This window comes from Aotus nancymaae, unplaced genomic scaffold (assembly GCF_030222135.1).
Source record: "Aotus nancymaae isolate 86718 unplaced genomic scaffold, 86718_ANA_hifiasm-v0.15.2.pri h1tg000058l, whole genome shotgun sequence".
NCBI lineage: Eukaryota > Metazoa > Chordata > Mammalia > Primates > Aotidae > Aotus > Aotus nancymaae.
In genome coordinates this window covers 10,139,702-10,165,792 of record NW_026988472.1, presented here as the reverse complement: position 1 = coordinate 10,165,792, position 26,091 = coordinate 10,139,702, and the positions used below count along the sequence as shown (strand labels likewise).

At 53.8% G+C, this 26,091-nt stretch overlaps 2 protein-coding genes across 5 annotated transcripts; one reads left to right on the top strand and one right to left on the bottom strand.

The window, feature by feature from the left end:
- Window positions 1-4,913: 4,913 nt before the first annotated feature.
- On the top strand, window positions 4,914-20,211 carry CCDC120 (coiled-coil domain containing 120). 4 transcript variants are annotated; one of them, XM_064364356.1, is made up of 10 exons: window positions 4,914-5,030; window positions 13,022-13,121; window positions 13,298-13,388; window positions 13,531-13,664; window positions 14,350-14,490; window positions 14,890-15,184; window positions 15,546-15,608; window positions 15,964-16,138; window positions 16,269-16,367; window positions 18,405-19,860. In XM_064364356.1, the coding sequence occupies exons 3-10, from the start codon at window positions 13,340-13,342 to the stop codon at window positions 19,339-19,341; spliced, it is 1,893 nt and encodes a 630-aa protein (XP_064220426.1). In that variant the 5' UTR covers window positions 4,914-5,030; window positions 13,022-13,121; window positions 13,298-13,339; the 3' UTR covers window positions 19,342-19,860. The 4 variants fall into 4 exon arrangements, with proteins under 4 accessions (XP_064220426.1, XP_012327042.1, XP_012327047.1 ...); XM_012471619.3 differs by lacking the exon at window positions 4,914-5,030 and adding an exon at window positions 10,063-10,185 and having other exon boundaries at window positions 13,022-13,180; XM_012471624.3 differs by lacking the exon at window positions 4,914-5,030 and having other exon boundaries at window positions 11,024-13,167; window positions 18,405-19,319; window positions 19,771-20,211.
- A 2,587-nt stretch (window positions 20,212-22,798) lies between these two features.
- PRAF2 (PRA1 domain family member 2) lies at window positions 22,799-26,033 on the bottom strand. Its single transcript, XM_012471617.2, has 3 exons — window positions 25,496-26,033; window positions 24,081-24,298; window positions 22,799-23,653 (listed from the first exon to the last, which is right to left on the bottom strand). Exons 1-3 carry the CDS (start codon window positions 25,672-25,674, stop codon window positions 23,514-23,516), a joined length of 537 nt encoding a protein of 178 aa, XP_012327040.1. The 5' UTR covers window positions 25,675-26,033; the 3' UTR covers window positions 22,799-23,513.
- Window positions 26,034-26,091: the final 58 nt, after the last annotated feature.

The window sequence follows — 26,091 nt, the reverse complement described above, 5'->3', positions numbered from 1 at the left end:
GATGTCGGCTCACCACAACCTCTGCCTCCCGGGTTCAAGTGATTCTCCTGCCTCAGCCTCCCGAGTAGCTGGGATCACAGGCATGTGCCACCACACCTGGCTAGTTTTGTATTTTTAGTAGAGATGGGGTTTCCCCATGTTGCTCAGGCTGGTCTCGAACTCCCAACCCCAGATGATACGCTTGCCTTGGCCTCCCAGAGTGCTGGGATTACAGGTGTGAGCCACCGCGCCCAGTCTAATTTTTGTATTTTTTGTAGAAATGGCATTTTACCATGTTGGCCAGGATGGTCTCGATCTCTTGACCTCATGATCTGCCTGCCTGGGCCTCCCAAAGTGCTAGGATTACAGGCGTGAGCCAGCTTGCCCGGCCTAAAGACAATTTTTCCATGGAGTGTTGTGGGGGTGGTTTTGGAATGAGACTGTTCCACCACAGATGATCAGGCATTAGTTAGGTTCTCATAAGGGGAATCTTGTAAGCATGTAACCTGGATCCCTTGCATGCGCAGTTCACAATAGGGTTTGCTCTCCTATGAGGATCTAATGCCACTGCTGCTGTGACAGAAGGTGGAGCTCAGGTGGTAATGCTTGCTTGCTTGCCGGTCACCTCCTGTTGTGTGGCCCAGTTCCTAACAGACCACTGACTGGTACTTGTTTGTGGCCCAGGGGCTGGGGACCCCTGCCTTACAGCCTCCAGAGGGAGTACAGCTCTGCTGACACCTTAATTTTGTCCCAGTGCAACTGATTTTAGACTTCTGGCTCTTAGAACTGTGAAAGAATACATTTCTGTTTTAGAGAGGTAGCTCTTTCTTTTTATTTATTTATTTATTTTGAGATGGAGTCTTGCTCTATCACCCAGGCTGGAGTACAGTGGCATGATCTTGGCTCACTGCAACCTCCATCTCCCAGGTTCAAGTGATTCTCCCACCTCAGCCTCCCTAGTAGCTGAGACTACACAATGTCCAGCTAATTTGTATTTTTTTTTTTTTAAGTAGAGACAGGATCTTGCTATGTTGCCCAGGCTGGTCTCAAACTCCTGCCTGCCTGGAGCCTCTGAAAGTGCTGGGATTACAGGTGTGAGCTACCGCAAATTTCTGTTTTTGTTTTCATTGCTTGAACCTCCACCTCCCAGGTTCAAGCAATTCTTCTATAACCAAGTTTGCAGCCATTGGTTATAGCAGCCACATGAAAGAACTACAGATGGCTTTGGGGAAGAGTTGGGGGTCACTCGAAGGACTTAGGGCTATGTTGGGGGTTATCAAGGGCAGTTTGAGAGCATAATTAGAGGCTGTTAGAAAGCACTTGGGTGCAGTTGGAGCTATGAAAGGGAAAATTGAGGTGGGCTTTGGAGAGTCATTGGAGGGTGAATGGGAGGGCTGGGAGACTGGGAAGGTAAATGCGGAATGTTTACAGGTAGCATTGGGTGCTATTAGAGAGCAGTTTAGGCTGTAGTTGGGAGTTCTTGGAGGGTGGTTTGGGTGATGTGGTTGGGAAAAATCAAAAGATGTTTTGTGGGTGTAGTTGCTTGTAATTTAAGACAAAGTTGGGGCCAGGCGCAGTGGCTCACGCCTGTAATCCCAGCACTTTGGGAGGCCAAGGTGAGAGAATTACCTGAGGTTGGCAGCTTGAAACCAGCCTGACCAACATGGAGAAACCCCCCATCTCTACTAAAAATACAAAATTAGCTGGGTGTGGTGGTATGTGCCTGTAATCCCAGCTATTCAGGAGGCTGAGGCAGGAGAATCACTTGAACCTGGGAGGTGGAGGTTTCAGTGAGCTGAGATGGTGCCATTACACTCCACCTGGGTAACAAAAGCGAAACTCTGTCTCAAAACAAAAGAAAAAAAGAAAGAAAAAGACAAGGTTGGGCATGGCAGTCAGTGAAGAGGGGTTTGGGGTTACAGTCTGGGTCTGCAGTTCTGGGACCAAGGAAGGTCGTTAGCATGGTTGGGGCTGTTGGAAGGGGAATTTTAGGGGTGGGGTTTGTAATTGTTGTAGAGTAGAGTTAGGTTTGGGTATTATTGAAAAGGCACTTTGGGGATATTCTTGGGAGTTGATAAAGGGCAGTTTGAGGATGCACAGCGAACTCTGTTGGAAGGTGGTGTAGGGGTAAAGGTGAGGTTCAGGAGGGTAGTTTAGTGATGATATTTGGGGATTATAGAGTGGTCTGTGGTACAGTTGCTGGGTATGGTCCAGGGTGCAGTTTGGGGGTCAGTTTTGAAGTCTGCATGTTAGAGGGGTGTTTTGAGTTGTGATTGAGGAGCTATTGGTGGGTAATTTGGAGAGAAGTTAAAGATCATTGGATAGACTACTGTTCAGCAATAAAAGGAACAAACCACTGTTACATGCTACCACATGGATGAACCTCAAAAACATCAAGCTAAGTGAAAGAAGCCAGACACAAAAAATCCACATATTGCATTTTAATGAAATGTCCAAGGAAAGCAAATTTATAGAGACAGAAAGTAGATTAGTGATTGCCTATGGTTGGGAATGAGAATGGGGATTAACTGCATTCAGTCATGAGGGATTTTTTTGAGGTAATTGGAAATGCTCTAAAACTGGGCTATAGCAATTGTTACACACTTTGGCAAATTTATTTATTTATTTATTTAATTTAATTTATTTATTTATTTATTTATTTATTTATTTAAGATGGAGTCTCACTCTGTCGCCCAGGCTGGAGTGCAGTGGCACAATCTTGGCTCACTGCAACCTCCACCTCCCAGGTTCAAGCGATTCTCCTGCCTCAGCCTCCCTAGTAGCTGGGATTACAGGTGCTCACCAACACACCCGGCTAATTTTTGTATTTTGAGTAGAGACGGGGTTTCACCATGTTGGCCAGGCTGGTCCCGAACCCCTGACCTCAGGTGATCGGCCCACCTCAGCCTCCCAAAGTGCTGGGATTATAGGCGTGAGCCACCATGCCCTACCTCACTTTGGTAAATTTACTAAAATTGTTGAATTGTACACTTAATTGTGGATGACTTTTATGGTTCATGGTACCATAATTTTTGGTACATAATTTTATGGTACATAATTATTATCATTATTAATAATTATTATCATTATTATTTTTTGAGATGGAGTCTTGCTGTGTTGCCCGGGCTGGAGTGCAGTGGCACTATCTTGGCTCACTGCAACCTCCACATCCTGAGTTCAAGCAATTCTCCTGCCTCAGCCTCCTGAGTAGCTGGGATTACAGGTGTGTGCCATCATGCTCGGCTCATTTTTTGTATTTTTAGTAGAGATGGAGTTTCAGCATGTTGGCCAGGTTGGTCTTGAACACCTGGCCTCAAGTGATCCACTCACCTCAGCCTCCCAAAGTGCTGGGATTACAAATGTGAGCCACTGTCCCCAGCCTGGTACATAAATGATACCCCAATTAAGTTGTTTTAAGAAAAAAATCAGAGAGTGCTTTGTAATTTAGGTCATTTAAGTATGATTTGGGGTGCACATAAGTCTTTAGAGGGCTTGGGGGACACATTTGGGGCCACTGGAGTATGATTTGGGGCCCAATCGGGTAACTACAGCAGGATGGTTGGTGGCTATTTGGAGGTACAGTTGAGGAGTGTTGGAGAGTGGTTTGAGGTGCAGTTTGGGTAGGTGGAGTGTGGTTTAGAGGTGTAGAGGGTGCTGGAGGGTAGCTTGAAATGCAGTTGAAAGACCACAGAAAGTGTAGTTGGGTTATACGGCACAGTGATAGGGCTGTTGGAAGGTAGTTTAGTGGGGATACAAGGGGAGGTCAATGAAAGGTGGGTGTGTGGGAGGGGCCCATGGAACAGGGTTCGGAGGTAGTGTGGGTGACTGTTGGAATTACTTTGCGGTGCAGGTGAGGCCCACATTAAGGGTAGTTAGGAATGTTTGGGCTGAAGTTGGGGGCTCTTAGAGAGCCATTTTGGGTAAAAGGAGTATGGTTCGGAGGGCACATGGAGAGGGGTTTGGGGTCAAGGGAGGGTGTTACGGGTGCACATTGGAAGTAGGTAGCAGGTGATTTGGAGATGCTGTTTGGAGGATAATGGTTTCAGGGCTGATTGCGGATGGTTTGGGGGAACAACTTGGGGGTAGGTAGTGTAAGGTAGTTTACTGCTACAGCTTGGGTGTCCTTAGAGGGTGGACTGGAGATACCGCTTGGAATCAACACGCAGTAGTTTGGGGATATAATTTGGAGGATGATGGAGGGTGGTTTGGAATGCATTTGAGGGACAACAGGGAGAGTAGCTGGGGGAGTTTACAGATGTGGGGATAGCTTACAGAGAGCAGTTTGGGGTATTGTTTGAGGGTCCCTGGGGGATGACTTGGGGTGAGGGGCGCCAGTAGGCTCCCTGAGGGGGCGTGGCCTCGGCGGGGGAGGGCTCCGCCGCCCTCGAGAAAGCGTGTGCGCACGCGCTCCCAGCTTGTTCGCTCCTGGCGCTCCCAGGGCAAGAAAAATCGAAGACCCGAGCCGGCGCCTGCGCACTTAGTATCCGCCGCTGCTGTGGTCTCGCGCCCCGCCCCCCGGTCCCCCCACCCACTAGGCTCGGCTGAGCGGCGGAGGTGGCCGTGCCGCTGGAAGCGGACAGACCCGAGTTAGAGGTGGGGGCGGGGGTCCACCGCCCGCGGCCGGGCCGGCGCTCCCCTCCCACCCTCCCTGCGACCCCCGTCTGGCCCCCACGGCTAACGGTCGCGCAGCCGAACGCGGCCCACGGGCAGGGGGCGGAAGGGGAGCAGGCGCGCTCCCGGGGACGAGAAGGGCGCAGCGAGGGAGGGGCGCGCCCACTACCCTGGCCGGCCGACACCGACCCCGCCTACCACGGCGCGGGGACCCTCGGTGAGTAACCAGCCCCGCCTGCGGAGTAAGGGAGGGGACAGGGTGGGGTGAGGGCCCGGAAACGCCGACGGGGCGTACCTGCGCGCGCACTCGGGACATCTGACCCCATGGCCTCAGTCCTGACCCCTTCCGACCTGACTACATCTTTTTTAAACCTCAGCCTCTGCTGGCCTTGGCCTCAGGATCTTCAGTCCGAGCGCTGACCTAATCATATTCTGGCCTGGTGAGATCTTCAACCCCTGTTTTGTCACCCTAAATCCAGTCCTGAACCCAAACACCATCCAGTTCTGTCCTGGGGACTTTGACCTGACCCCGATCCTTGCCTGACCCTGTCCCTTGCCTGACCCTGTCTCATCTCTGAAGCATCTTGCCCTATCCTGATGCCCAACGCTCACCCCAGTTTCTGTCCTGACGCATGACCTGTCTGTTCTCTAAACTCTTATCCAGTCTCCGAACCTCTTCCAGTCATGTCCTGTCCCCCTAATCCCAATGTGGTCTAGTTCTGTCCAGAACTAGACTTCTTTCCTTTCTCTGACTTATGTCCTTTCTCGGCACCCTATATGATATCCTCTCCTATATGCTCCCGATCTGCATCCTGGCTCACCACCTTTAAATACCCTCCCCTGTCTCCTGCCTTGTCCCTGCCCCTGACTCTAGTCCTGTTTTTCCCTCTTTTCTTGACCCATCACCATCCTCATTCCTATCCTCATCCTGTCCTGGTCTTTTCCTGTTCCTGACCTCCATCCTGAACCTGCCCTTTTCCCTGTCTCCTCCTTTGACCACTGGCTTAGCCTGTCCTAGTCAGGTCTTCTGACTGCTGTTCTATGTTAACCCTGCCCCCTGCCCCGCTGTTTTGTCTCATTCTTGTACTTTTTCTCTGACCCTTGTCTTGAACCTCACCTCATCCCATCCCCTGGCCAGCGTCCTGGCTCATTCCCCATCCTGCCCCTTGACTTCCATCCTGCGATAACTCTGGTTCTGTCTTGTCCTCTACGCCCGTTCCTGTTCTGTCCCTTTCCATCCCAGCCCCAGGCTGTTCTCCCACTTACCATGCCCTTCCACCCTGTGCAGATCTTCTTCCTTTCTAATATCCTCTTGCCATCCCTTCTGAGCCCAGGACAGGGGTCCCATTATATCATGCCCCGAACTTGAAAGTTCTGCTGTTCTCAGGACCTCTGAAGTACATCCCAAATGCTTCTCTTAGTAAGAGTAAGCAGCCCTATGCGCCCTGTGTGGCTGATGGGATTTTTGTGTGTGATCTCCCCTACCCTCACCCTAATGAGCGCACATAGAGCTTACGTTTCTCCTCCTGCCCCAGGAGGGCATGCAACTGTTCCTACGCCCCTGTTCTCTGCAAGCTTGAAAGAATATCCTAAATTATTCAGTGATTCTCTGGGAGTCTGAGAGGTCTGGGTCATGTTTCCAGCCTTGCTATGTTGGGGACTGCCTCATGTTGGGGGGAAGGGTTGAGAAAATATGAAGGGATGGGGGACCCAGGGGTATGTATGAATCTTCTAGGCCATGTTACCTCTGTTCCTTGATCTTGATTCTGGGTGCATGATCCCTGGTTTCCCGGCCTGAAAAAGAAAAGGTCTATTCTAGGCTAAGGCTTCAGGACTTGGTATAGAGGAGGGATGGGGTCAAGGATTCATCCTCCTTCTCTCAGCAGTAAGCAATAAAAATCTTGGTGCTGAGTCCACCCCACCTCTGTGGGGCTTGTCTGTGAGGAAGAAGGCCAGGCAGTCACTAGATGTAAGAGTCAGGCCTGTCCAGTAGTAACCAGGCCTGTCCAGTAGTAACAGTGACAACAACAATAATGCAGGGTTCCCTCATTGTCCGAATCTCCTTGATTCTGAGTATGATGGGAAGAACTTGAATGGCTAGAGGGCAATGTGTTACTCAATTAGGTTTTGTTCCTGCATTTCTCATAGAGAGTAGTGAGTTTGAATAACAAGATGCCAGACCTATCTTATTTATCCTGAACATCTGTCCAAACCTGTTGATAATGACACAAGCATTTCTCACTGTCCCAATCTATTTGGTACCTGAATTCTGAGAGGGAGAGTTCCCAAAGTTCAGACAGTGAAACCTACCGAGTTATCTGAAGGTATTTTCTTTCACATCTTACATAGTGAGTAGAGAAAATCAAGATAATGAGGAATAATGACTCTAACTCAAAAATATATCCAAATCTATGAATTTTCCTGAGCTCCAGGGACAAGAGTTGGGATAGTGAGGGCACCCTGTTATGTAAATGTATTTGGTTCCTGCATTTTGCCTGGAGAGTAAGGAAAGTTCAAGAATGAGGAATACCAATCGTATCTCTAAAATGTTTCCAAATCCATTCAGTTCTTGCATTTGGATGGTGAGAGTTCAGACAATTTCTCTGAATGTATTTGGTTCCTGCATTTTTGATGTTGAGAAAGGAGAGGTTGGATCATGAGGGAAAACAGCTCTGTTTCAAATATGTCTCATTTGGTGAGCAGAGAGGGTTCCGTGTCTGGATAGCAAGTAGAATTTGGAAGCTGAGGGATACCAGTTCTGTCTCAAAAATGCATCTGAATATACTTAGTCTCTGATTTTGGATAGCAAGAGTTCAGACAAGTTATCTGAGGAAAAACAACATTTCAAATTTATCAAGTGAGACTGGAAGGACACCAGCTCTGTCTGGAAAAAATCTATCTGAATGTATCTACTTGATTTCTGACTTTGTATGGGGAAGAATGCTTGTAACTGTGACAGCCAACATATACAGAGCTCTTACCAGGCACTGTCCTGCACAAGCTTTAAATGTATTAACTGATTTAATGCTTGCAATAGCCCCGTGAGGTACATACTGTTATCATTGTCCCCAATTGACAGAGAGGCACAGAGAGGTTAAGTGTCTTGTTCAAGCAGTCAGACAGACAATAAGTGGCAGAGCTGGGTTGAATGCCAGACTCACCATTTACTAGTGATGGCAGGGTCACGTGAGCCCCAGGACCCAGCTAGGGTGGGACTTAAATGTTGGGTCATCTTCGAGGCTGTTAAAAGTCATGGACCAGGGCAATGATGTGCGCTGGTGACTGCCCCATTTGTCTGCCTGGCCCAGGAAGTCCGGTTACTTGCTCTCCCCCAGTTACCCCTGCAACAGCCCACCTCTGAGTGAGTGTATTAATTGTTGTTAGTAACAGTCATTAATGACATGGTGTGTTTTCCTGCACTTTGAAATGCCTTTCAAAGTTACTTGGCCTCCATTGTCTCTGTAACCACCTTTTACCCATCTTACAGATGAGGAGACCTAAGCTTTAATACTCAATCCACATTGCCAGCCAGATTCTCATCCCTCTTGGCTCTGATTTTTTTTTTTTTTTTTTTTTGAGATGGAGTCTTGCTCTGTCGCCCAGGCTGGAGTGCAGTGGTGCAATCTTGGCTCATGCAACCTCTGCCTCCCGGGTTCAAGCGATTCTCCTGCCTCAGCCTCCCAAGTAGCTGGGATTACAGGCATGCACCACCATGCCCAGCTAATTTTGTATTTTTAGTAATTTTGTATTTTTAGTAGAGGTTTCTTCATGTTGGTCAGGCTGGTCTCGAAATCCCGACCTCAGGTGATCTGCCCGCCTTGGCCTCCCAAAGTGCTGGCATTACAGGTGTAAGCCACCACACCCAGGTGGCTCTGATTTTATTATTGTCCTTCCCAACATCCTTGGTGGCCCACAAGAGGTGGGAGAGGCTGTGGCCAAGAGGACACTCCCCACTAACACCCAGTGCCCACCTTACGGCTGCCTACCTCTACCAGCCCCAGACAGTGAAGAGAGAAGGGCAATGAAAGGGGCCTTTTCGTTCCATGCTGGAAATCTCACACCCAGGAAGAAAGGTGGGCAGGGATGGCGGGAGGCCTTAATAGTGTGAGCCTAGGGCACTGCTGATTCAGAGCGAGCTCCTCTGTAGCCTCGGCCCACCTGCAGCTTTCCTCATTCCACGTCATGGTGTGGGCTGTTGCAGGGGGCTGGGTGGGGCTTGGGCCCTGGGCCCTGAAGTCACAGAGCAGATGGTCCTGAATGGAGCACAGGATGTGTGCTGTGTGCTGGGACAGGCCCGGAGCCCAGGTGGTGGTGGTGGAGCTGGGGGACAGTACATCGTAGGGACTCAAGGCTCTCATTTCCTTCTCTGGCATGAAGCCTGACTCTCCGAAGGGGAGAGACCCAGCATGGATTGAAGAAGCATGAGCCCCCTTTCCTACTTCTCCCCGATTGCAGGAGTAGCCTCTGTCTGCCTCCCAACCAGGACCCAGCCCCCAGAAATTCTGATTCCACCTGCTCTTCTGCCACTGTGATCTGAATCAGGCCTCTTCACCTTTCTAAGCCTCAGCTTCTACATCTATAAAATGGCTGTGAGTTTGGGTGAGGTCTTCCTAAAAAAAAAAAAGAAAAATAATAAAAATAAAAATAAAATAAAATAAAATGGCTGTGAGGAGGCTGGGTCTGTGCCATCCTCCTACATTCGTAGGGACCAAGAGGGGTCAAAACCCATGAGTGTTTTGTAGGGCGTAAGTTGTGCTTGATTTATTGAAATTATTTCTTCTGGAGACATAGAAGGTGGTGGAATCTTGAGACCTGGCCTCTCCTTAGACAGGTCGACTTCCTCTGTCCCCAACTTGGGAAACTATTCCCCAGTGAGGGTGGAAATTGCCCCAAGACCTTCTACCACTGCCTTGCCCTGGCAGGAAAGGGTAGGGGCCTCAGAATGTGATGCTTACTGCCAAGAGACAGAAACCCAGTATCCACCCAAAGCCTCCCAGGTACTTTACAGCTCCCCACACCCCTATGGCCCAGATCCAAGGTGTCCCTTGAGTGGGCAGGGTCTAATTCTCTGGGAATTTGGGCAGTAGGAGAGGCAGCTGCTACTCCCACCACTCTCAGCCCTTCCCAGTTTTCTGCTAAGTGTATGGGGTGAGGAGGCACATGCCTCCATGCCTGGCCAATGTTTTAATAATTTTTTTCATAGAGATGGGGGGCGTCTCACTATGTTGCACAGGCTAGCCTTGAACTCTTAGCTTCAAGTGATCCTCCCATCTCGGCCTCTCAAAGTGCTAAGATTACAGGCATGAGCCACCCTGCCTAGCCCAGGGTGTTTTCTTAGACATGCTGGGCACCCTGAGTGGACCTGGCCCTGAGACTACCCCCAGGGGTAGCTCTAGTCCTGGTGACAGACAGGCAAGGGTTAAAAGGTGTGGGACGGCCCAGTTCCTGGCCAGGTAGGCTGGGCCATTACCTAGTGGGAGGCGGCCAAGGCATCTGCCACTGCTGCTCACTGCCACTACCAGCCGGAGCCAGGGCCTGGTCGAGACAACTATTTTTGAGGTATCTGAGGCTACCCTACAGCGCTCTCTGGCATTGGTGAGCACCTGGGAGTAGTGGGCCCAGGGCGTGAGGGGGACGAGGGCATTGGGGAGCTGGGGCAGGGTGTATTGAAGTTCCCTTCGTAAGAGAGCCAGGTCTGTGGGAGAGGCACACCAACAATGCGGGGCAGGGCAGGAGGGGGGCAGCGAGAACAGAGGGCCTGAGGAGAGGGGCAAAGCCCAAAAAACTCCAATTTCCTTTCCTGGCACCGAGCCGATTCCCTGCCGGAAATGGACGAGGAGGGATCAGGGAAAAGAGAAGTATGAGTCCCCCTTCTCCACCTCATCCCTACTTCCTTTCTTCCCTGCCAGGAGTAGCCTCTGCCCTCCCTCAGCAGCTCCCCCCAAGAAAGACCTGACTGAGTTACTGAGAAACCATTACTCAGGCACCTGTCTGCCTATGCCCGATTTGTTCACTACAGTGGAGGAAGGGGGGGGCTCCCAGACATTGAGAGTTTGTATTTGCTCTGATAGTGACAGGATGTGGAAATGCGCCCCCCCAAGTGCTGGGGTGCCACCCAGGTGAGGTATCTTGGTTGTAAACAGTCATTACAGCCAGGAATTTCTTTCTCGGCTGTGGTGTCAGAATGGCAGACCTGAAAAACCTGCCAGGCCCGCCTCTGGGTGTGGGGGTGCCCTCTGCCGCTCTCCCGCTGCAGCTCGACCCTGGGACAGGATAGGGGCCATGGGGTCACTGGTGGGGGGAGACCTGGGGTTGGAGTGGGGGTGTGCTTTCTCTCCATCTGGGTGGGGACAAGGCAGCCCCAGGCCCCGTGGCAAGTGTGCAGAGGGCAGGTGAGTGGAGGCAGAGGCTTGGGAACTGGGTGTGGGGGTGTGGGGCGTTGACCCTGTGTGTAGCCTGCCAAGTGACCCCATGACTCATGCTCTAGCTATGTCCCCCGAGGTCTGGCTGACAGGGAGGAGTTGGGGTTCCTGTGTGGACCCTGTCTTGACTTCGAGGATGTTCTGAGCTCCTAGAGAAGAAAGGATAGGCTGGGCGCGGTATCTCATGCCTGTAATGCCAGTACTTTGGGAGGCCGAGGCAGTTGGATCACCTGAGGTCAGGGCTTTGAGACCAGCCTGGCCAACATGGTGAAACCCTGTCTCTACTAAAAATGCAAAAATTAGCCAGGCGTGGTGGTACACCCTTGTAATCCCAGCTACTCTGGAGGCTGAAGTGGGAGAATTGCTTCAACCTGGGAAGTGGAGGCTGCAGTGAACTGAGATTGTGCCACTGCACTCCAGCCTGAGGGACAGAGCCAGACTCTGTCTCCAAAATAAAATAAAATAAAGTAAAGGATTGAAGCAGCCCAGCATGGGATTGGGACCAATGCTGGCAAAGGGGACCATGGATGGAGTTGAGTTCCTATGGGGGTGGAGGAAGGTTCCAGGGAGCCCTATGAGAGTTCCTCAGGCCTAAAAGGGGCCTGGGAAAGTTGAAGCCCCAGTGAGCTAGGGTGTGGAGAAACTCCTGCCATGCTGGGAAATGTCAGACCTTGGATGAGTGGGGATGTGAATGCCTCTGCTGGGGCCTGGGTTTGTCAAAAGGCTTTTTAGGGACTGATTCCCACCCCTGCTGTTGAAGGCAGGGCACCACTGCTTCAAGAGAGGGGTACAGGCCCTATGGGGCAGGTAGGAGGACTGCAGAGAAAACTGATACCTTATAGGCAGCTTGGCCTCACCCCACGATATACAGATGGGGAAGGGGCTTGAACCCAAGCCTCCTTGGTTAGCTGGGTCTTCCTCACACCAGGCTAACAGTGTCATGACAAGCTGCCGATTTCAAGGTAGGTGATGATGGGAACTCTGTGGCCCCATAAAACCCAGTCACCTGCCATTGAGGTTAGGCCAGGTGGTGGGAGGTGATGTCACTCGGCTGCCCAGCTGGGGACTGAGCAGGATGTGGAAGGGAGGGAGCAAACTCCAAAGGAGGGGACAAGGGCAGGGCTGGTGGCCAGCCAAGGCAGGCTCCATGGTCAGCAGAGGCATTGGGGGCAGAGAAGGAGGCAGGAGGCAGGTGGTTTATTTTCAGCTGTGGACTTTACTTCTTACAAATTCCAGCAGGGGGACTTCCCTAGCTAGGCTCAGGACAGGCTGGCGTGGAGAGAGGGGCTGGAGGGACCCTGAGTCAAGTGAACACAGTGAACACTCTCCTTGCTGCACTAGAGCTGCAGAATGGAGTTGGGACAAGCACAGACCCACAGATCTGGGCTTGAACCCTGGCTCCACTGCCTCCTCATTCGTTTACTCCGTCTTTTATTCATTCACCTGGCACCCATTCATTGAGCACTTGCGTGTACAGCCGTGTTCAGGGTGCTGGTGATGCTGATGAAAATGGGACAGATAATGTTTTCTGTCCTCGTGGATGTTCCAGGAGGCATAATCTCTTGTCGGACAACCGTTTGTGAGAGGATATAACACAGGGGCCCCCTGTGGAAGTGATATTTAAGCTCTAGAATGATAAGTGACGCGAAGGGGCTGGGGTGGTGACAGGTTGAAGACAGCATTTCAGGCAGCAGCCACAGCCTGGGCAAAGACCCTGAGGCCTGAGGGACCAGGGAGCTTATGAGGAAGTTGGTGGAGTTGGAGCGGTTCTCGTGAGCAAGAGTGTAGGTCTAGGGGGTGGGCCTGGGTTATGTCTGTGGCCATGGGCCAGTTATTTCACCTCTGTGCCTTCCTCTCCTCATATGTAAAATGGGAGTATGAATCTTCCCAGGTGGCTGTGAAGATTCAATGTAGCATTGTAAGTAACTGTTGCAGGCAACCAGGTGCTGACTGTGTGCCTGTTGTTCTTATAGTTGGTTGAATCTGTCCCATTAATTCTCCCTCCCCAGGCAAGACTCCTGGCTGTGACCCATGGGCCTCTGAGGAGGCGTTGTAAGTCCGCCCAGCTCCCCACTTGCTGTGCTCCCACTCAATGCGAAGGGAACCAAGGTACCAGGGCCAAGTGGGTCCAGACATCCACACGGATTCTGAAAGGGCAGGTCAAGCAGGCACGTGGGGCCCAGGTTACCCCTTATTCCCTGCTGTGGCATGGGAAGTTGGGAAGGGCTGGGGGTTGGGGTATCATGGGACGTGCTTCGTTAACGCCTCCTGTGTGTCACTGCCAGACTTTGTCCAGCCATCAGCCACGGCCTCTCAACAGCACCAAGATGGAAGTCAAAGGTCAGCTGATCAGCTCTCCTACCTTCAATGCCCCAGGTCGGTGGCTGCTTCCCCTCCTGCTGCCTCCTCCCCTGCTCTGAATCACCACCTGCTTGCTTGGGAAGAGTTGGTCCCTGGCCCCACAGCTGCTCCAGGATGCCCTGGCTGTCCCACTGATCTTTGCTCCCTCTGTGTCCAGCTGCCCTGTTTGGAGAGGCTGCCCCCCAGGTGAAGTCAGAGCGTCTGCGGGGGCTGCTTGACCGGCAGCGGACCCTGCAGGAGGCCCTGAGCCTGAAACTTCAGGAGCTCCGCAAAGTGTGTCTCCAGGAGGCGGTAAGGGCCTGGCCCTAGGGGTGTCAGGCAGGGAGGTGGTGGGGGAGGTGAGGAGCTGGGGTCCCTAGATAGACAGACTTGGGTGGCAATTGTTCAACCACTTGTCCTGGCTGTGTCACCCACTTTTCCCTGTCACCCACTTTCTCCTCAAAGCTCAGCTTAGCTGTGTTAGAATGAATGAAATATGGTAATACAGGCACACAATCCCCTGTCGACAATTTCAAATCCAACAAACCTCAGAAAACAGGTTCTGTTCAAAATTTGGCAGCACAGTTGGACCTGAACTGGCACAGGGTGATGTGTAGTTTCAGTTTCCCCCTCTTACTGTGAATGCCCACAGTGTGCCAGAAATAATACTATAGCTCAGACCACGCAGCCCCAGCCCCCGAAGGGAGTTATATAATACTTAGGATCTCGACGGTGTCACCTTTATAAAAATGAAACAATTTTGGATCCCAAAGCAGGTCTCCCTGCCTCTCATGCCCACCACCACAGGGGTTTGGGCCATTGAGGTTTGGGCACGCCTGCCTGGTGGACATAATGGGAGGAGGAAGGGAAGTATCGTGTGTGGGTGCTGAGCAGGGCCAGGCTCCTGGTAGGACTTCTGTAGCTTCTGGGATCATTAATGTGTTACCCCATCCTTCCAACTAACCCTTGGTAGTCTCTGACTTCTGTCCCCCACCAGGAGCTGACTGGCCAGCTGCCTCCTGAGTGCCCGTTGGAGCCTGGTGAACGGCCCCAGTTGGTCCGCCGGCGGCCTCCCACAGCCCGCGCATACCCTCCACCACACCCCAACCCAGCACACCACTCCTTATGCCCTGCTGAGGTGAGCAGATGGGTGTGGAGAGCAAGAGGGTAGGGAGAGGGGACAGGTACAGAGGAGTAGCCAGGAGGAAGGTATGGGTAGAGGGCTTGTGGCCAGGTGAGGGAGAGGCTAAGATGAGAAGGAAAAGGGCTTCTGGAGGTAGGTTCCTGCGATGAGGGAGGATGCTGGTCCCTAACTGTCAGGACAGGCCTCCCATGCTCAGGAAGATGAACAGACCCAGCCCTTCACCAAGAGAGGCCTTGCCCTGCCCTGCTCTGCTCCCTCCCCGGGGTAAATAAGCTCCACCTGCAGGTGAATAGGCCTGAATAGGCCGCTGGAAGTGCAGAACAGCCTCTAGTGGGTTTGGCCCCACCAGGTCCCTGTGCCTGGCCATTTCCAACATTTGGGTGGGCCCGACAGGAGCTGGCTCTTGAGGCCCTGGAGCGCGAGGTGTCAGTGCAGCAGCAGATTGCAGCAGCTGCCCGCCGCCTGGCCCTGGCCCCTGATCTGAGCACCGAGCAGCGCCGGCGCCGGCGCCAGGTCCAGGCAGACGCACTGCGGAGGCTGCACGAGTTGGAGGAGCAACTCGGGGACGTCCGGGCCCGCCTTGGCCTCCCAGTGCTCCCACCACCCCAGCCACTGCCGCTGTCTACGGGGCCAGTGATCACTGCCCAGGGAGTCTGCCTGGGCATGCGCCTCACTCAGCTCAGCCAAGGTGAGCATCCCCTGGTGAGGGTGAGAGAGTGGACACTGTTGAATGGACGTGGTAGGGCTGGGATGGGTGAGTGGCCGGGAGGTAGGCACAACTCAAGTAGCCCAACCTGTGTGAAGAATTGTGACAAACTGGCTCATTGGAAAGGGCAAACTTGGGGAGACTGATGAATATCTGCCGGGACAGTCAGGAACCAAACCAGTGTGGTCTTGGGCTCTGGTAAAAGCAGATTCTTGGGAAGGCAACAGGGTGAGGAGGAAACTGGCCAGAAGGTGGGCCAAGTGGAGGTGCTCACCCAGTGGTGTAAGGGGGTAGCACCTAGGCCTGGGAGTGAGAGGCCCGCTTCTCCCCCTCTAACCTGTAGAGGACGTAGTTCTGCACTCGGAGAGCAGCTCCCTCTCAGAGTCTGGGGCCAGCCATGACAACGGTGAGGACTCCTATCCCCCAAACCTGCCCCCGACCCCTGCATCCCCTCAGCCTATCCCCTTTTTTCCTTCCGACCACATCCTGCATGATCAGCCCATCCTTTGATGCCCAGCCCCTCCCGTGCTTCTTCAGCTTCTCTTAGCCATGCCCCATCTTCCTGTGGGTCCCCCATCTTTTTAGCCTGACCCCACCCCGGCCCTGCAGCCCCAGAACCTACTTGTCAGCCTTAGCTCCTCCTCACCCTGCTTAACCTGTCCCAGCACTTTGCCCCTCCCCATGGCCTTGCCCCGCAGCCTGTCCTGCCCCTACTGGGCCCCCCTCATTGAATTCTACACCAGTTGCTCTCTTCCACCCAGAGGAGCCCCATGGCTGCTTCTCTCTGGCCGAGCGCCCCTCACCACCCAAGGCTTGGGACCAGCTGCGGGCAGTATCTGGGGGGAGCCCTGAGCGGCGAACCCCATGGAAACCACCCCCATCAGATCTTTACGGGGATCTGAAGAGCCGGCGGAACTCTGTGGCCAGCCCCACCAGGTGAGAATGAGCTCCTCTTCCCTTCCGCAGGAGCTGGGAATGGGATAGCAAGCCTGGGCTGGCGGAGGGTCTGCTGGTGGGTACAGTCTCTAACCTGGGATCCCACCTGGGCCTGCCCATCTCTGTCTAGCCCCACACGCTCGCTGCCCAGGAGTGCCTCCAGTTTTGAGGGCCGAAGTGTGCCTGCCACCCCTGTCCTCACCCGGGGCGCTGGCCCCCAGCTCTGCAAGTAAGGGGAATCTGAGGGTGGGCTGGAGGATCAGAGGGGAGGGAACCATTAGTTCTCATTGGAGGCTTGAGGACAGCATTATCAAAAGGTGTGGGATGGCTGGGCACCGTGGCTCACACCTGTAATCCCAGCACTTTGGGAAGTGGAGGCGGGCTGATCACTTGAGGTCAGGGGTTCAAGACCAGCCTGACCAACATGGTGAAACCCCCGTCTCTACTAAAAATACAAAAATTAGCCAGGCATGGTGAGGCATGCCTGTAATCCCAGCTACTTGGGAGACTGAGGCAGGATAATTGATTTAACCCGGGAGGCGGAGGTTGCAGTGAGCCGAGACTGAGATTGCGCCATTGCACTCCAGCCTGGGCAATAAGAGCGAAACTCCATCTCAAAACAAACAAACAAACGAACAAACAAAAAGGTGTGGGACATGGGAGGCTGGGCGCTAAAGGTGAACAGGCATCATCTCGGTGGAGAATGGGGTGGGGATTTGGGGCAGAAGCACCAAAGTTTGAGTACAGGCTTTTCTGTGCATTTTGGACAAGCTATTCCCTTTCTCTGGATCATTGTCTCCTTATTTGTGAAATGGGAATAATAATATCTGCCTTTGAAAGACATGGACATAAGTTCTTGTTAACATATTCCGAGGCTGGGCGCGGTGGCTCACACCTGTAATCCCAGCACTTTGGGAGGCCGAGGTGGATGGATCACGAGGTCAAGAGATTGAGACCATTCTGGTCAACATGGTGAAACTCCGTCTCTACTAAAAATACAAAAAAAAAAATTAGCTGGGCACGGTGGCGTGCGCCGGTAATCCCAGCTACTCAGGAGGCTGAGGCAGGAGAATTGCCTGAACCCAGGAGGCGGAGGTTGCGGTGAGCCGAGATCACGCCATTGCACTCCAGCCTGGGTAACAAGAGCGAAACTCTGTCTCAAAAAAAAAAAAAAAAAAAAAAACATATTCCGAGTGCCTGCCACCTGCTAGGAATTTACGTTTTACCTGATATCAACTCATTTAATCATCATGAGATCCCTATGAAGTGGGTACTATTGTTATTCCCATTTTATAGATGAGGCCAGTGAGGCACAGAAAGGTTAAGTAACTTGTTAGTAAACTGAAGTCCTGGAGTTTGAACCCAGGCAAGTTTGACTCTAGAGTCCATGCTTTTAACCACTTTCCTCTTCTTCTTAAATAGAGTGCCTACTTTCCCCAGGCTCTGAACAAAACCAAGTCCCCATCCTTGTGGGGCTTGCATTCTGTGAATGGTGGCTGCTGGGATAGTAGCTTTGGGTGGTTCAACAGACAGTTGGATATAGAATTCAGGCAGAGTTTTACATGTGGGCCCTAAGGCCTGGGACTCAATCCTGGAGGCCATGTGAGCCATGAGAAGGGCCTTAGCAGCAGGAGGGGTCAGCTGAATTAGGAAAAGCCCCCTGCCTGGCCCCTCCTCTGTTAGCTATGAGTCCCTACACATATTTATACCTCCCTTAGAACTAACAGTGCCAGGCCTCCCCCATGCATTTCTACTCCCAACCCCCTAGCCTGAGACAGAACCTTAGCTGCCCTTTACATGTCACTACCTGCCACCTTTATACACACGGCTTCCAACCCTGGGCCCATTTGGAGATGTGAAAGTGAAGGCTCAGCCGGGCGTGGTGGCTCATGCCTGTAATCTTAGCACTTTGGGAGGCTGAGGTGGGTGGATCACAAGGTCAGGAGTTTGAGACTAGCCTGACCAACATGGTAAAACCCCATCTCTACTAAAATAAATACAAAAATTGGCCAGGCGTGGTGGTGCACACCTGTAGTCCCAGCTACTCGGGAGGCTGAGGCAGATGAATCACTTGAACCCGGGAGGTGGAGGTTGCAGTGAGCTGAGATCGTTCCACTGCACTCCAGCCTGGGCGACAGAGTGAGACTCTGTCTCAGGAAAGAAAGAAAAAAAAGTGAAGGCTCAGAAAGGGGTGGGGTAGGGAGGGCACTGCAGGCCTGCCTGATTTTTCTGAACCTATTCCCATGACCCTCGTCTCTTGCTCCAGACCTGAAGGCCTTCATTCTCGCCAGTGGTCCGGCAGCCAGGACTCCCAGATGGGCTTCCCCCGGGCAGACCCTGCCTCTGATCGCGCCTCCCTCTTCGTAGCTCGCACCCGCCGCAGCAACAGCTCTGAGGCCCTGCTGGTGGACCGGGCAGCTGGTGGGGGAGCCGGCTCCCCGCCTGCCCCTCTGGCTCCCTCTGCCTCTGGCCCCCCAGTCTGCAAGAGCAGTGAGGTGTTGTATGAGCGCCCCCAACCAACCCCTGCCTTCTCCTCCCGCACAGCTGGCCCCCCAGACCCTCCCCGGGCCGCCCGGCCTAGCTCAGCTGCCCCTGCCTCCCGAGGTGCCCCCCGGCTCCCACCTGTGTGTGGGGACTTCCTCTTGGACTATTCCCTGGACCGCGGCCTGCCCCGCAGTGGCGGTGGAGCAGGCTGGGGGGAGCTGTTGCCTGCAGCTGAGGTCCCAGGACCCCTCTCCCGCCGGGACGGGCTCCTCACCATGCTCCCCGGCCCACCACCTGTGTATGCAGCTGACAGCAACAGCCCCCTCCTCCGCACCAAGGACCCCCACACCCGTGCCACGCGCACCAAGCCCTGTGGCCTGCCCCCAGAGGCTGCCGAGGGCCCTGAGGTGCATCCAAACCCTCTGCTGTGGATGCCCCCACCCACCCGTATCCCCTCAGCTGGTGAACGCAGTGGCCACAAGAACCTGGCCCTGGAGGGGCTGCGGGACTGGTACATCCGGAACTCGGGACTGGCTGCGGGGCCCCAGCGCCGGCCTGTGCTCCCCTCTGCGGGCCCGTCACACCCAACCTTTCTCCATGCCCGCTGCTATGAGGTGGGCCAGGCGCTGTACGGGGCCCCCAGCCAGGCTCCACTCCCACACTCGAGGAGTTTCACAGCGCCCCCTGTCTCTGGCAGGTATGGGGGGTGCTTTTACTGATGGGTAGGGGTCTTTTAAGGCAGATGGCGAATATATCCAGGCCAGGGAATGGCTAGTCGTGATTGCTAATGAATTGGACCATGAGGAAACTAGCTGCCACGATGGCATAGGGTCACTCTACTGCACATTATCTGCGTTAGTCCATGGGGTCCTGGTGGAGGGGATCTTGGGCGCTGGTGGCAGCAGTTCTTTATCAAGTTATAGGCTGAAGATGAGCCTTGATGCAGGGTGCTGGGAGGAAGGGACATCTCATGCCCCTTGCCGTTCTCTTCCTTTTCTCTCCTTGTCCCGGAGCCTGAAAGTGCTGTCCTATGCCTGCCTCCACCTCTTTAATGAGCCTCTTCCTTTCTCTTTCTTTGTCTTGTCTGTCTTTTCCTCTCTTCTTGTCTTCTCCGCCCTGTCCTCCGGATTCCTGCTACCCTTCTAAAGATACTACGCGGACTTCCTGTATCCCCCGGAGCTGAGCGCTCGTTTAAGTGACCTGACGCTAGAGGGGGAGCAGTCCTCCAGTTCTGACACCCAGACCCCAGGGACGCTGGTCTGACCCCTTCTGATATGCCCCTTGTTGGCCTGGGCATGATTCCAGTCTGGGGAGCACACAGCTGACCTCGCTGGGCCCTGGGGTGTGGTTGCTCTCAGTCCTGAGCAGAGTGTGCCAACCTTATCTTCCAAGGCCTCTGGCTTCCTGTGGGCCCAGGAAGGTGTCTGACACCCTGCTTCTCTCACACTGTGCTGGGGACTGGGGGCCTTCAGCCAGCTTAAAAGAGAGGGGATGATGTCATGGGGACCCCAAGCCCCTTCCTCCATTTCTGTTTACAGTTGTAACTTAGGTATTCACTGTCTTCCTCCAACACTAGGCGTTTTATAAAAGGGAAACTGTGATCTCATTTGGTTGGGTTCATTCCTGTTCCCATGCCCAACTGGGTTCCATTCAGGAACCCCCTCCATAAAATGGACCATATTGGGTCTCAGGGCCATTTAGGGCAGCCAGGAGACTGGTGTGAACAGAAGTCCCTGCCACCCATCGCCAGGGTGTTTGTCGGGGTAGTGAGCTCTCTGCCCACACTTGGAAGGACTGCAGTCTGGGTGGGATGCCTGAAGAAGCCCAGTTCCATCTGTGCCCACAGCCTCTATCCTGACCACCCCTAGTCAGGAGACCCCACAGGAGGGGCAAAGGGCTACGTGTGTGCTGTGTCCTGGGATGCTGTGGGGTTGAACCTGGCATCTACCAGACCTGGAATCCAGTAGATGCCAGTAAAATCCTCAGGTGAGGTCTGGCCACAGGCCACGGGCCACTCACACCTTCCTTGGCTTTCCTTCCATCCACCACTTTTTGTTTTTTTGTGGGGTGGAGTCTTGCTCTGTCACCCAGACTGGAGTTTAGTGGCGCGGTCTTGGCTCACTGCAACCTCCGCCTCCTGGGTTCAAGCAATTCTTCTGCCTCAGCCGCCTGAGTAGCTGGGATTATAGGCACATGCCACCACGCCTGGCTGATTTTTGTATTCTTAGTAGAGATGGGGTTTCACAATGTTGGCCAGGCTGGTCTCAAACCCTTGACCTCGTGATCTGCCCACCTCAGCCTCCCAAAGTGCTGGGATTACAGGTGTGAGCCACTGTGCCCGGCCCCCATCTACCACTCTTTAAGCAAACCCACACAAGTTGTGTTTTCTATGATACCTGTCTGTGACTTTCTGGAGCTGGGGGTTCCCCTACCCCCTTTTCCTGGTGTTAAACTTTTCTTTTTGTACCAGTGGATCTGGGCCCAAGACATTACCCACACTGGAAGGGGATTTCTATAATAAATGTGTAAACTGAACCCATGTGTTGCTGCTCTGTCTGCCTTGCCTTGAGGGCCCACGCCTTTAGTCAAGACCAGATAATATATTTTTACAGGAAAAAACATACCTTGGGAATAGCCTGTGATAGTGTCATCTGTTTTGACTTTACTTGCTTTGTGATGTGGGACAACTTTGCCCGTCTGCACTCAGATTTCTAGCCAACCTCAAACAATAACTCTTGGTAATATAATATAAATGATGATAACAAAAATTATCTGTTCTTAACCTCCCTATACTTTTAAAATTTTTCTCTTTCTTTTCTTTCTTCTTGCTTTTCTTTCCTTCTTTCTTTCTCTCTCTCTCCCCCTCCCTCCCTTCCTTCCTTCCTTTTCTCTCTCTTTCTTTCTTGAGTCTAGCTCTGTTGCCAGGCTGGAGTGCGGTGGCAAAATGTCAGCTCACTGCAACCTTTGACTCCCTGGGTCAAGCAAATTCACCTGCCTCAGCCTCCCAAGTAGCTGGGACAACCATCACGTGCCACCACACTCGGCTAATTTTTGTATTTTTAGTAGATGGGGCTTCACCATGTTGGCGAGGATGGTGTCGATCTCTTGACCTTGTGATCCACCCACCTTGGCCTCCCAAAGTGCTGGGATTACAGGCGTGAGCCACTGTGCCCAGCCTAATTTTTATTTTTTTGAGACAATGTCTCATTCTGTTGCCCAGGCTGAAATGTAGTGGTGGTGATAACGGCTTACTGCAGCCTTGACCTCCCAGACTCAAAGAATCTTCCCACCTCAGCCTCCTGAATAGTTGGAACTACAGTTGTGCACCACTATACCCGCTAATTAAAAAGAAAATTGTAAGCCAGGCATGGTGGCTCACGCCTGTAATCCCAGCACTTTGGGAGGCTGAGGCGGGCAGATCACGAGTTCAGGAGATCAAGATCATCCTGCCTAATATGGTGAAACCCTGTCTCTACTAAAAATACAAAAAATTAGACAGGCATGGTGGCACGCACCTGTAGTCCCAGCTACTCAGGAGGCCGAGGATGCAGTGAGTTGAGACTGCCACTGCACTCCTGCACTCCAGCCTGGGTGACAGAGCAAGACTCCGTCTCAAAATAATAATGTAGAGATGAGGTCTCATTATATTGCCTAGGTTAGTCTTGGACTCCTGGGCTTGAGCAGTCTTCCTGCCTCAGCCTCCCAAAGTGCTGGGATTACAGGCATTAGTTACCGTGCCCAGCTTTTTGAGACAGATTCTTGCTGTTGCCCAGGTTGGAGTGCAATGGCACAATCACAGCTTACTGCAGCCTCTACCTCTTGGGCTCTAGCCATCCTCCTGCCACACCCTCCCAAGTAGCTGGAACTACAGAAGCACACCACCATGTCCAGCTAAGTTTTAATTTTTCTTTAGAGATAGATAGAGCCTTGCTATATTGCCCAAGCTGGTCTCAAACTCCTAGCCTCAAGTGATCCTCCCATCTCAGCCTCCCAAAGTGTTGGAATTACAGGCATGAGCCACCGCACCTGCCCTCCCCTGTGCGTTAATGCTGATCCAGAGGTAACAGGTTCAAGGAAGGGCCTCGGAGATCACCTCTTCAGCCCACATATTCAGGAAGAGTCTAGCAGAATTGAAAAGTAGAAGGCCACTTCTGTCCTTTGAAATGTGCAAGTTTACCCAGGAGGCTCCAATTGGCTTGAGAATGCAACAGCCTTTATTGCAGCAACACTAACATATATGCCCCATTCCCTGCCGAGGCCTGTCCCCACCCCACCCCTTGGTTGTAAATGGTGTGGAACATTGGGTTGAGGGGAAAAATCCCTAAGCAGAGCTGGAGGGAGGCAAGTGGGACTGGTGAGGGTCGGGATCACCTCGGACTGGGGTCCAACAGTCAGGATACCTGACTCCACACAGGGGCCTGGAACACTTGGGTTTTGAGTTCAAAATTTGGCAATGTCTTGACCTGGGTTGGAAGGTAGGATGGGGTCTGGAAAAGCTTTGGTCCAGGGTTCAAGATTTGAGAGTGCCTTGCCTTAGGCCCCAGTTTGGGGTTGAGCATGGAGAAGGGTGGATGGGAATGTCTCTAGGTTCACAATTTGAAATTGACCATGGATGCTCTGGCCTCAAGCCCGTTTTGGGGCTGGATGTAGGTGGCTCTGGGTCCCAGGTTCAGGGCTGGGGAAGATTCTTGTCCTTAGGTAACGGGGGCTAGGTGGGAGGGATATCCTACTTTGGGGCCGGCATGGGGGTAGGGAAGTCACATATGTCCTGTTTGGTTTGGGCAGGGGGCTCTAGGCTCCTGTTTTATGTTCTGGGAAAGGGCTCTGGGTCCCAATTACGGGCTGGGGGTGGGGTGGTATTCTCCAGGTCCTGGGTACAGATCACAGGGGCCTAGGATCCAGCCTCCTGCTCTTGTCCCAGCGCCTCTAGTAGCAGGCCCATTGGCGTCCGCTTGAGACCAATGCTCTCGATCTTGTTCTCAATCTTGTTCTTAAGGTTGCGCAGGCGCAACGAGGCGTGCACCAGGATCACTGTGGGCGGCACCAATAGGAGGGGTCAGTGGAATAGACCTCAGCCTGCAGCCAACTGGGGCCCACCGAAGGGAATTGGCGCGCAGGCAGGCCAATGGAGTGGTGAGCGGCCAGGATGCCTCAGATCCTGAAAGCGTGGCTGACTAATTGGCTTGGCAACGTAGGCACGGCCAGGGAGGGATCCCGGTAACGGGGACGTGGCCAGTGGAAGGCATTTAACACCGGGAGTGAGATCGGAAAGGCGGTAGTAAAAGGGGCGTTCCCAGAAGGGGGAATGATGTCCGGAAAGGCGCTTTTAACGGGGGCGTGGCCAGGCCCTCCGGGTTTCCCAGCCCCCTCTAAACCCAGGGACCCGGGCAGGGCTGGCCTGGTGCCTTAAGCATGCTCTGGCCGCTTTGTCAGCTATCTCGGGGTAGTGGAGACTCACGAAGCACCGGCCCGGCGATGCTGAGCAGGAAGGTGCAAGCGCCGCCCACGACCCAGAGAACCAGGAGGCCAACGGCAAGCACTGCGGCCAGGCAGGCGGCGGGGTGGCTGCGGCGGCAGCGGCGCACAGCTGCGCGAGTCTCAGCTGCCCACACCAGCACGCCGAGGGCCACCGCCACTACCAGCGCGCTCAGGAGCGTGTGCAGCGGACGCATGTACCTGCGGATACAAGGGAACTAAGCTAGCCGGCCTGGCAGAGGGAAGGCCGCCCGGTTTCCCGGACCAATATCCACCCTGGGCCCCAAGAGCCAGTCTCCCGTCTCCGGACACTCCAGCCCGGCACATCCTTCCACCAGCCCTGTCTCCAGCAGGCCCATCCGCCAGGGCTCCCGACTCACAGATCCCTGTGGACCCCTCCTTTCCTCCTTGTCAATTCCACTGTCCTGTCTTCCTCAGGTCCCCACTTCAGGCCCTCCCATCCCGCTAGATGCTCCCCCCACCCCTGGGCTCCCAACACTTCCCTGGACTTTACTGTTGTTGACTCTACCCCCATAGGGCCCCTCACCAGCCTGCCCTTTGACCCCAGCCCCTGCAGATCCTTCTTCCACCCCTTCTGTCTCCACACACTCCCCTCTCCCCAGGCCTAGGGTCCTTATAGGATCCCCCTCCAGGCTTCCTCCCCTCCCAGTGCCCCCTCCAGGCTGCTGTTTCCCTATAGATTCCTCCCTCCATCATTGCTAGAACCTCTCCCAGGTCGTCAGCCCCATTCTGAACTTCCAGCCCTGCTCAGGTCCCTCCTCCAGATTCTCCGTTCCTCTCTGATCTCAGGCTTTCCAACCATGGATCCTCCTCCTGGGCCCAAGTTCCCCAACAGGTACCTGCCCCTGGCACCTTCCAATCATAGCCAGGCTCCCCTGCAAGACCGAATCCTCAATAAGTACATCTTCCACACCCTCCAACTTTACCGTCCATTTCCCTGTCTCTGCCCTAAGTACTCCAGGGTCGGCCTCAATCTGGCCCCATCATTCACATTACAACACCCCGACACACGCCCCTAAAGTACTCTCATATCCCCCTTTCAGGCCCTCCTTTTCTTCAGGTTCACCTACCAGCCCACTTTCCCCTTCAGTCCCACACTTTTCTCCATCCTCCCCAGGTCTTCCCTTCAGACCCTCATCCCCGGCAGGCCCTCCTTATCAGCCAGGCTCCATCTCTCTGAGGCCCTCCTTATAACCACGCTCCACCTCCTTCAAGGCCTCCCTTCCAAGCCCCTCAGGCCGTCCATCTCTACTGAATTCGCCCTTCCCGGCCTTGCATCCCCTCAGGTTCCCCGTCCTGGTCCTCAAAGATCCGTGGGTCTACCCCCCACGCCTTGCAGACGTCCCCAGCAAACCGGCGCCTCCTTCCCTCCCTCACCCGGCGAGAACGAGGCCGATGCCGAAGCAGAGAAGGTAGTTGGTTTGGTAGTAGAGGAGGTTGTTGATGACGCGGTGGCACCATCGCTGCGGGTCGCATGGATCCGGAGCCGCCAGGCGTGCCGACCCCAGAACAAAGTCGTCCAGAGCGCGTAGCGGTGGCAGCCGCACCTCAGACATCCTGCCGGTTAATGTGGCTGGACCAGCCAGGAGGGGGCCGGACTACAACAACCGTTACGCCCCTCGCCGCCGCGGGGCACACCGGGAAATGAAGTCTGGGTTGGGCAGCTACTTTCTTAACCTGGGTGGATTGCGCAGGGGTGGCGATCCATGTGACCGGAAAAGCAACTAACACGCCGCTCCGGAAAGCAGCAAAGGCTGCCGGGAAATCAAGCCTCGGCCAAGGGGCGAGACGTTCCCAACCTTTAAAACTGCTATCCACCCCCGCGCGAGGCGCCGCAGGGGCTGCTCCGGGCGGTGCCAGCGGCTCAAGCACAAAGTAACCAGACAGATAAGAAAGGAGGGACTGTCACGAGGATCGGAGTTGGATTCCACCTCCTTCCTGTCAGCGTCCAAGACGGTCACATTTCTCCTGGA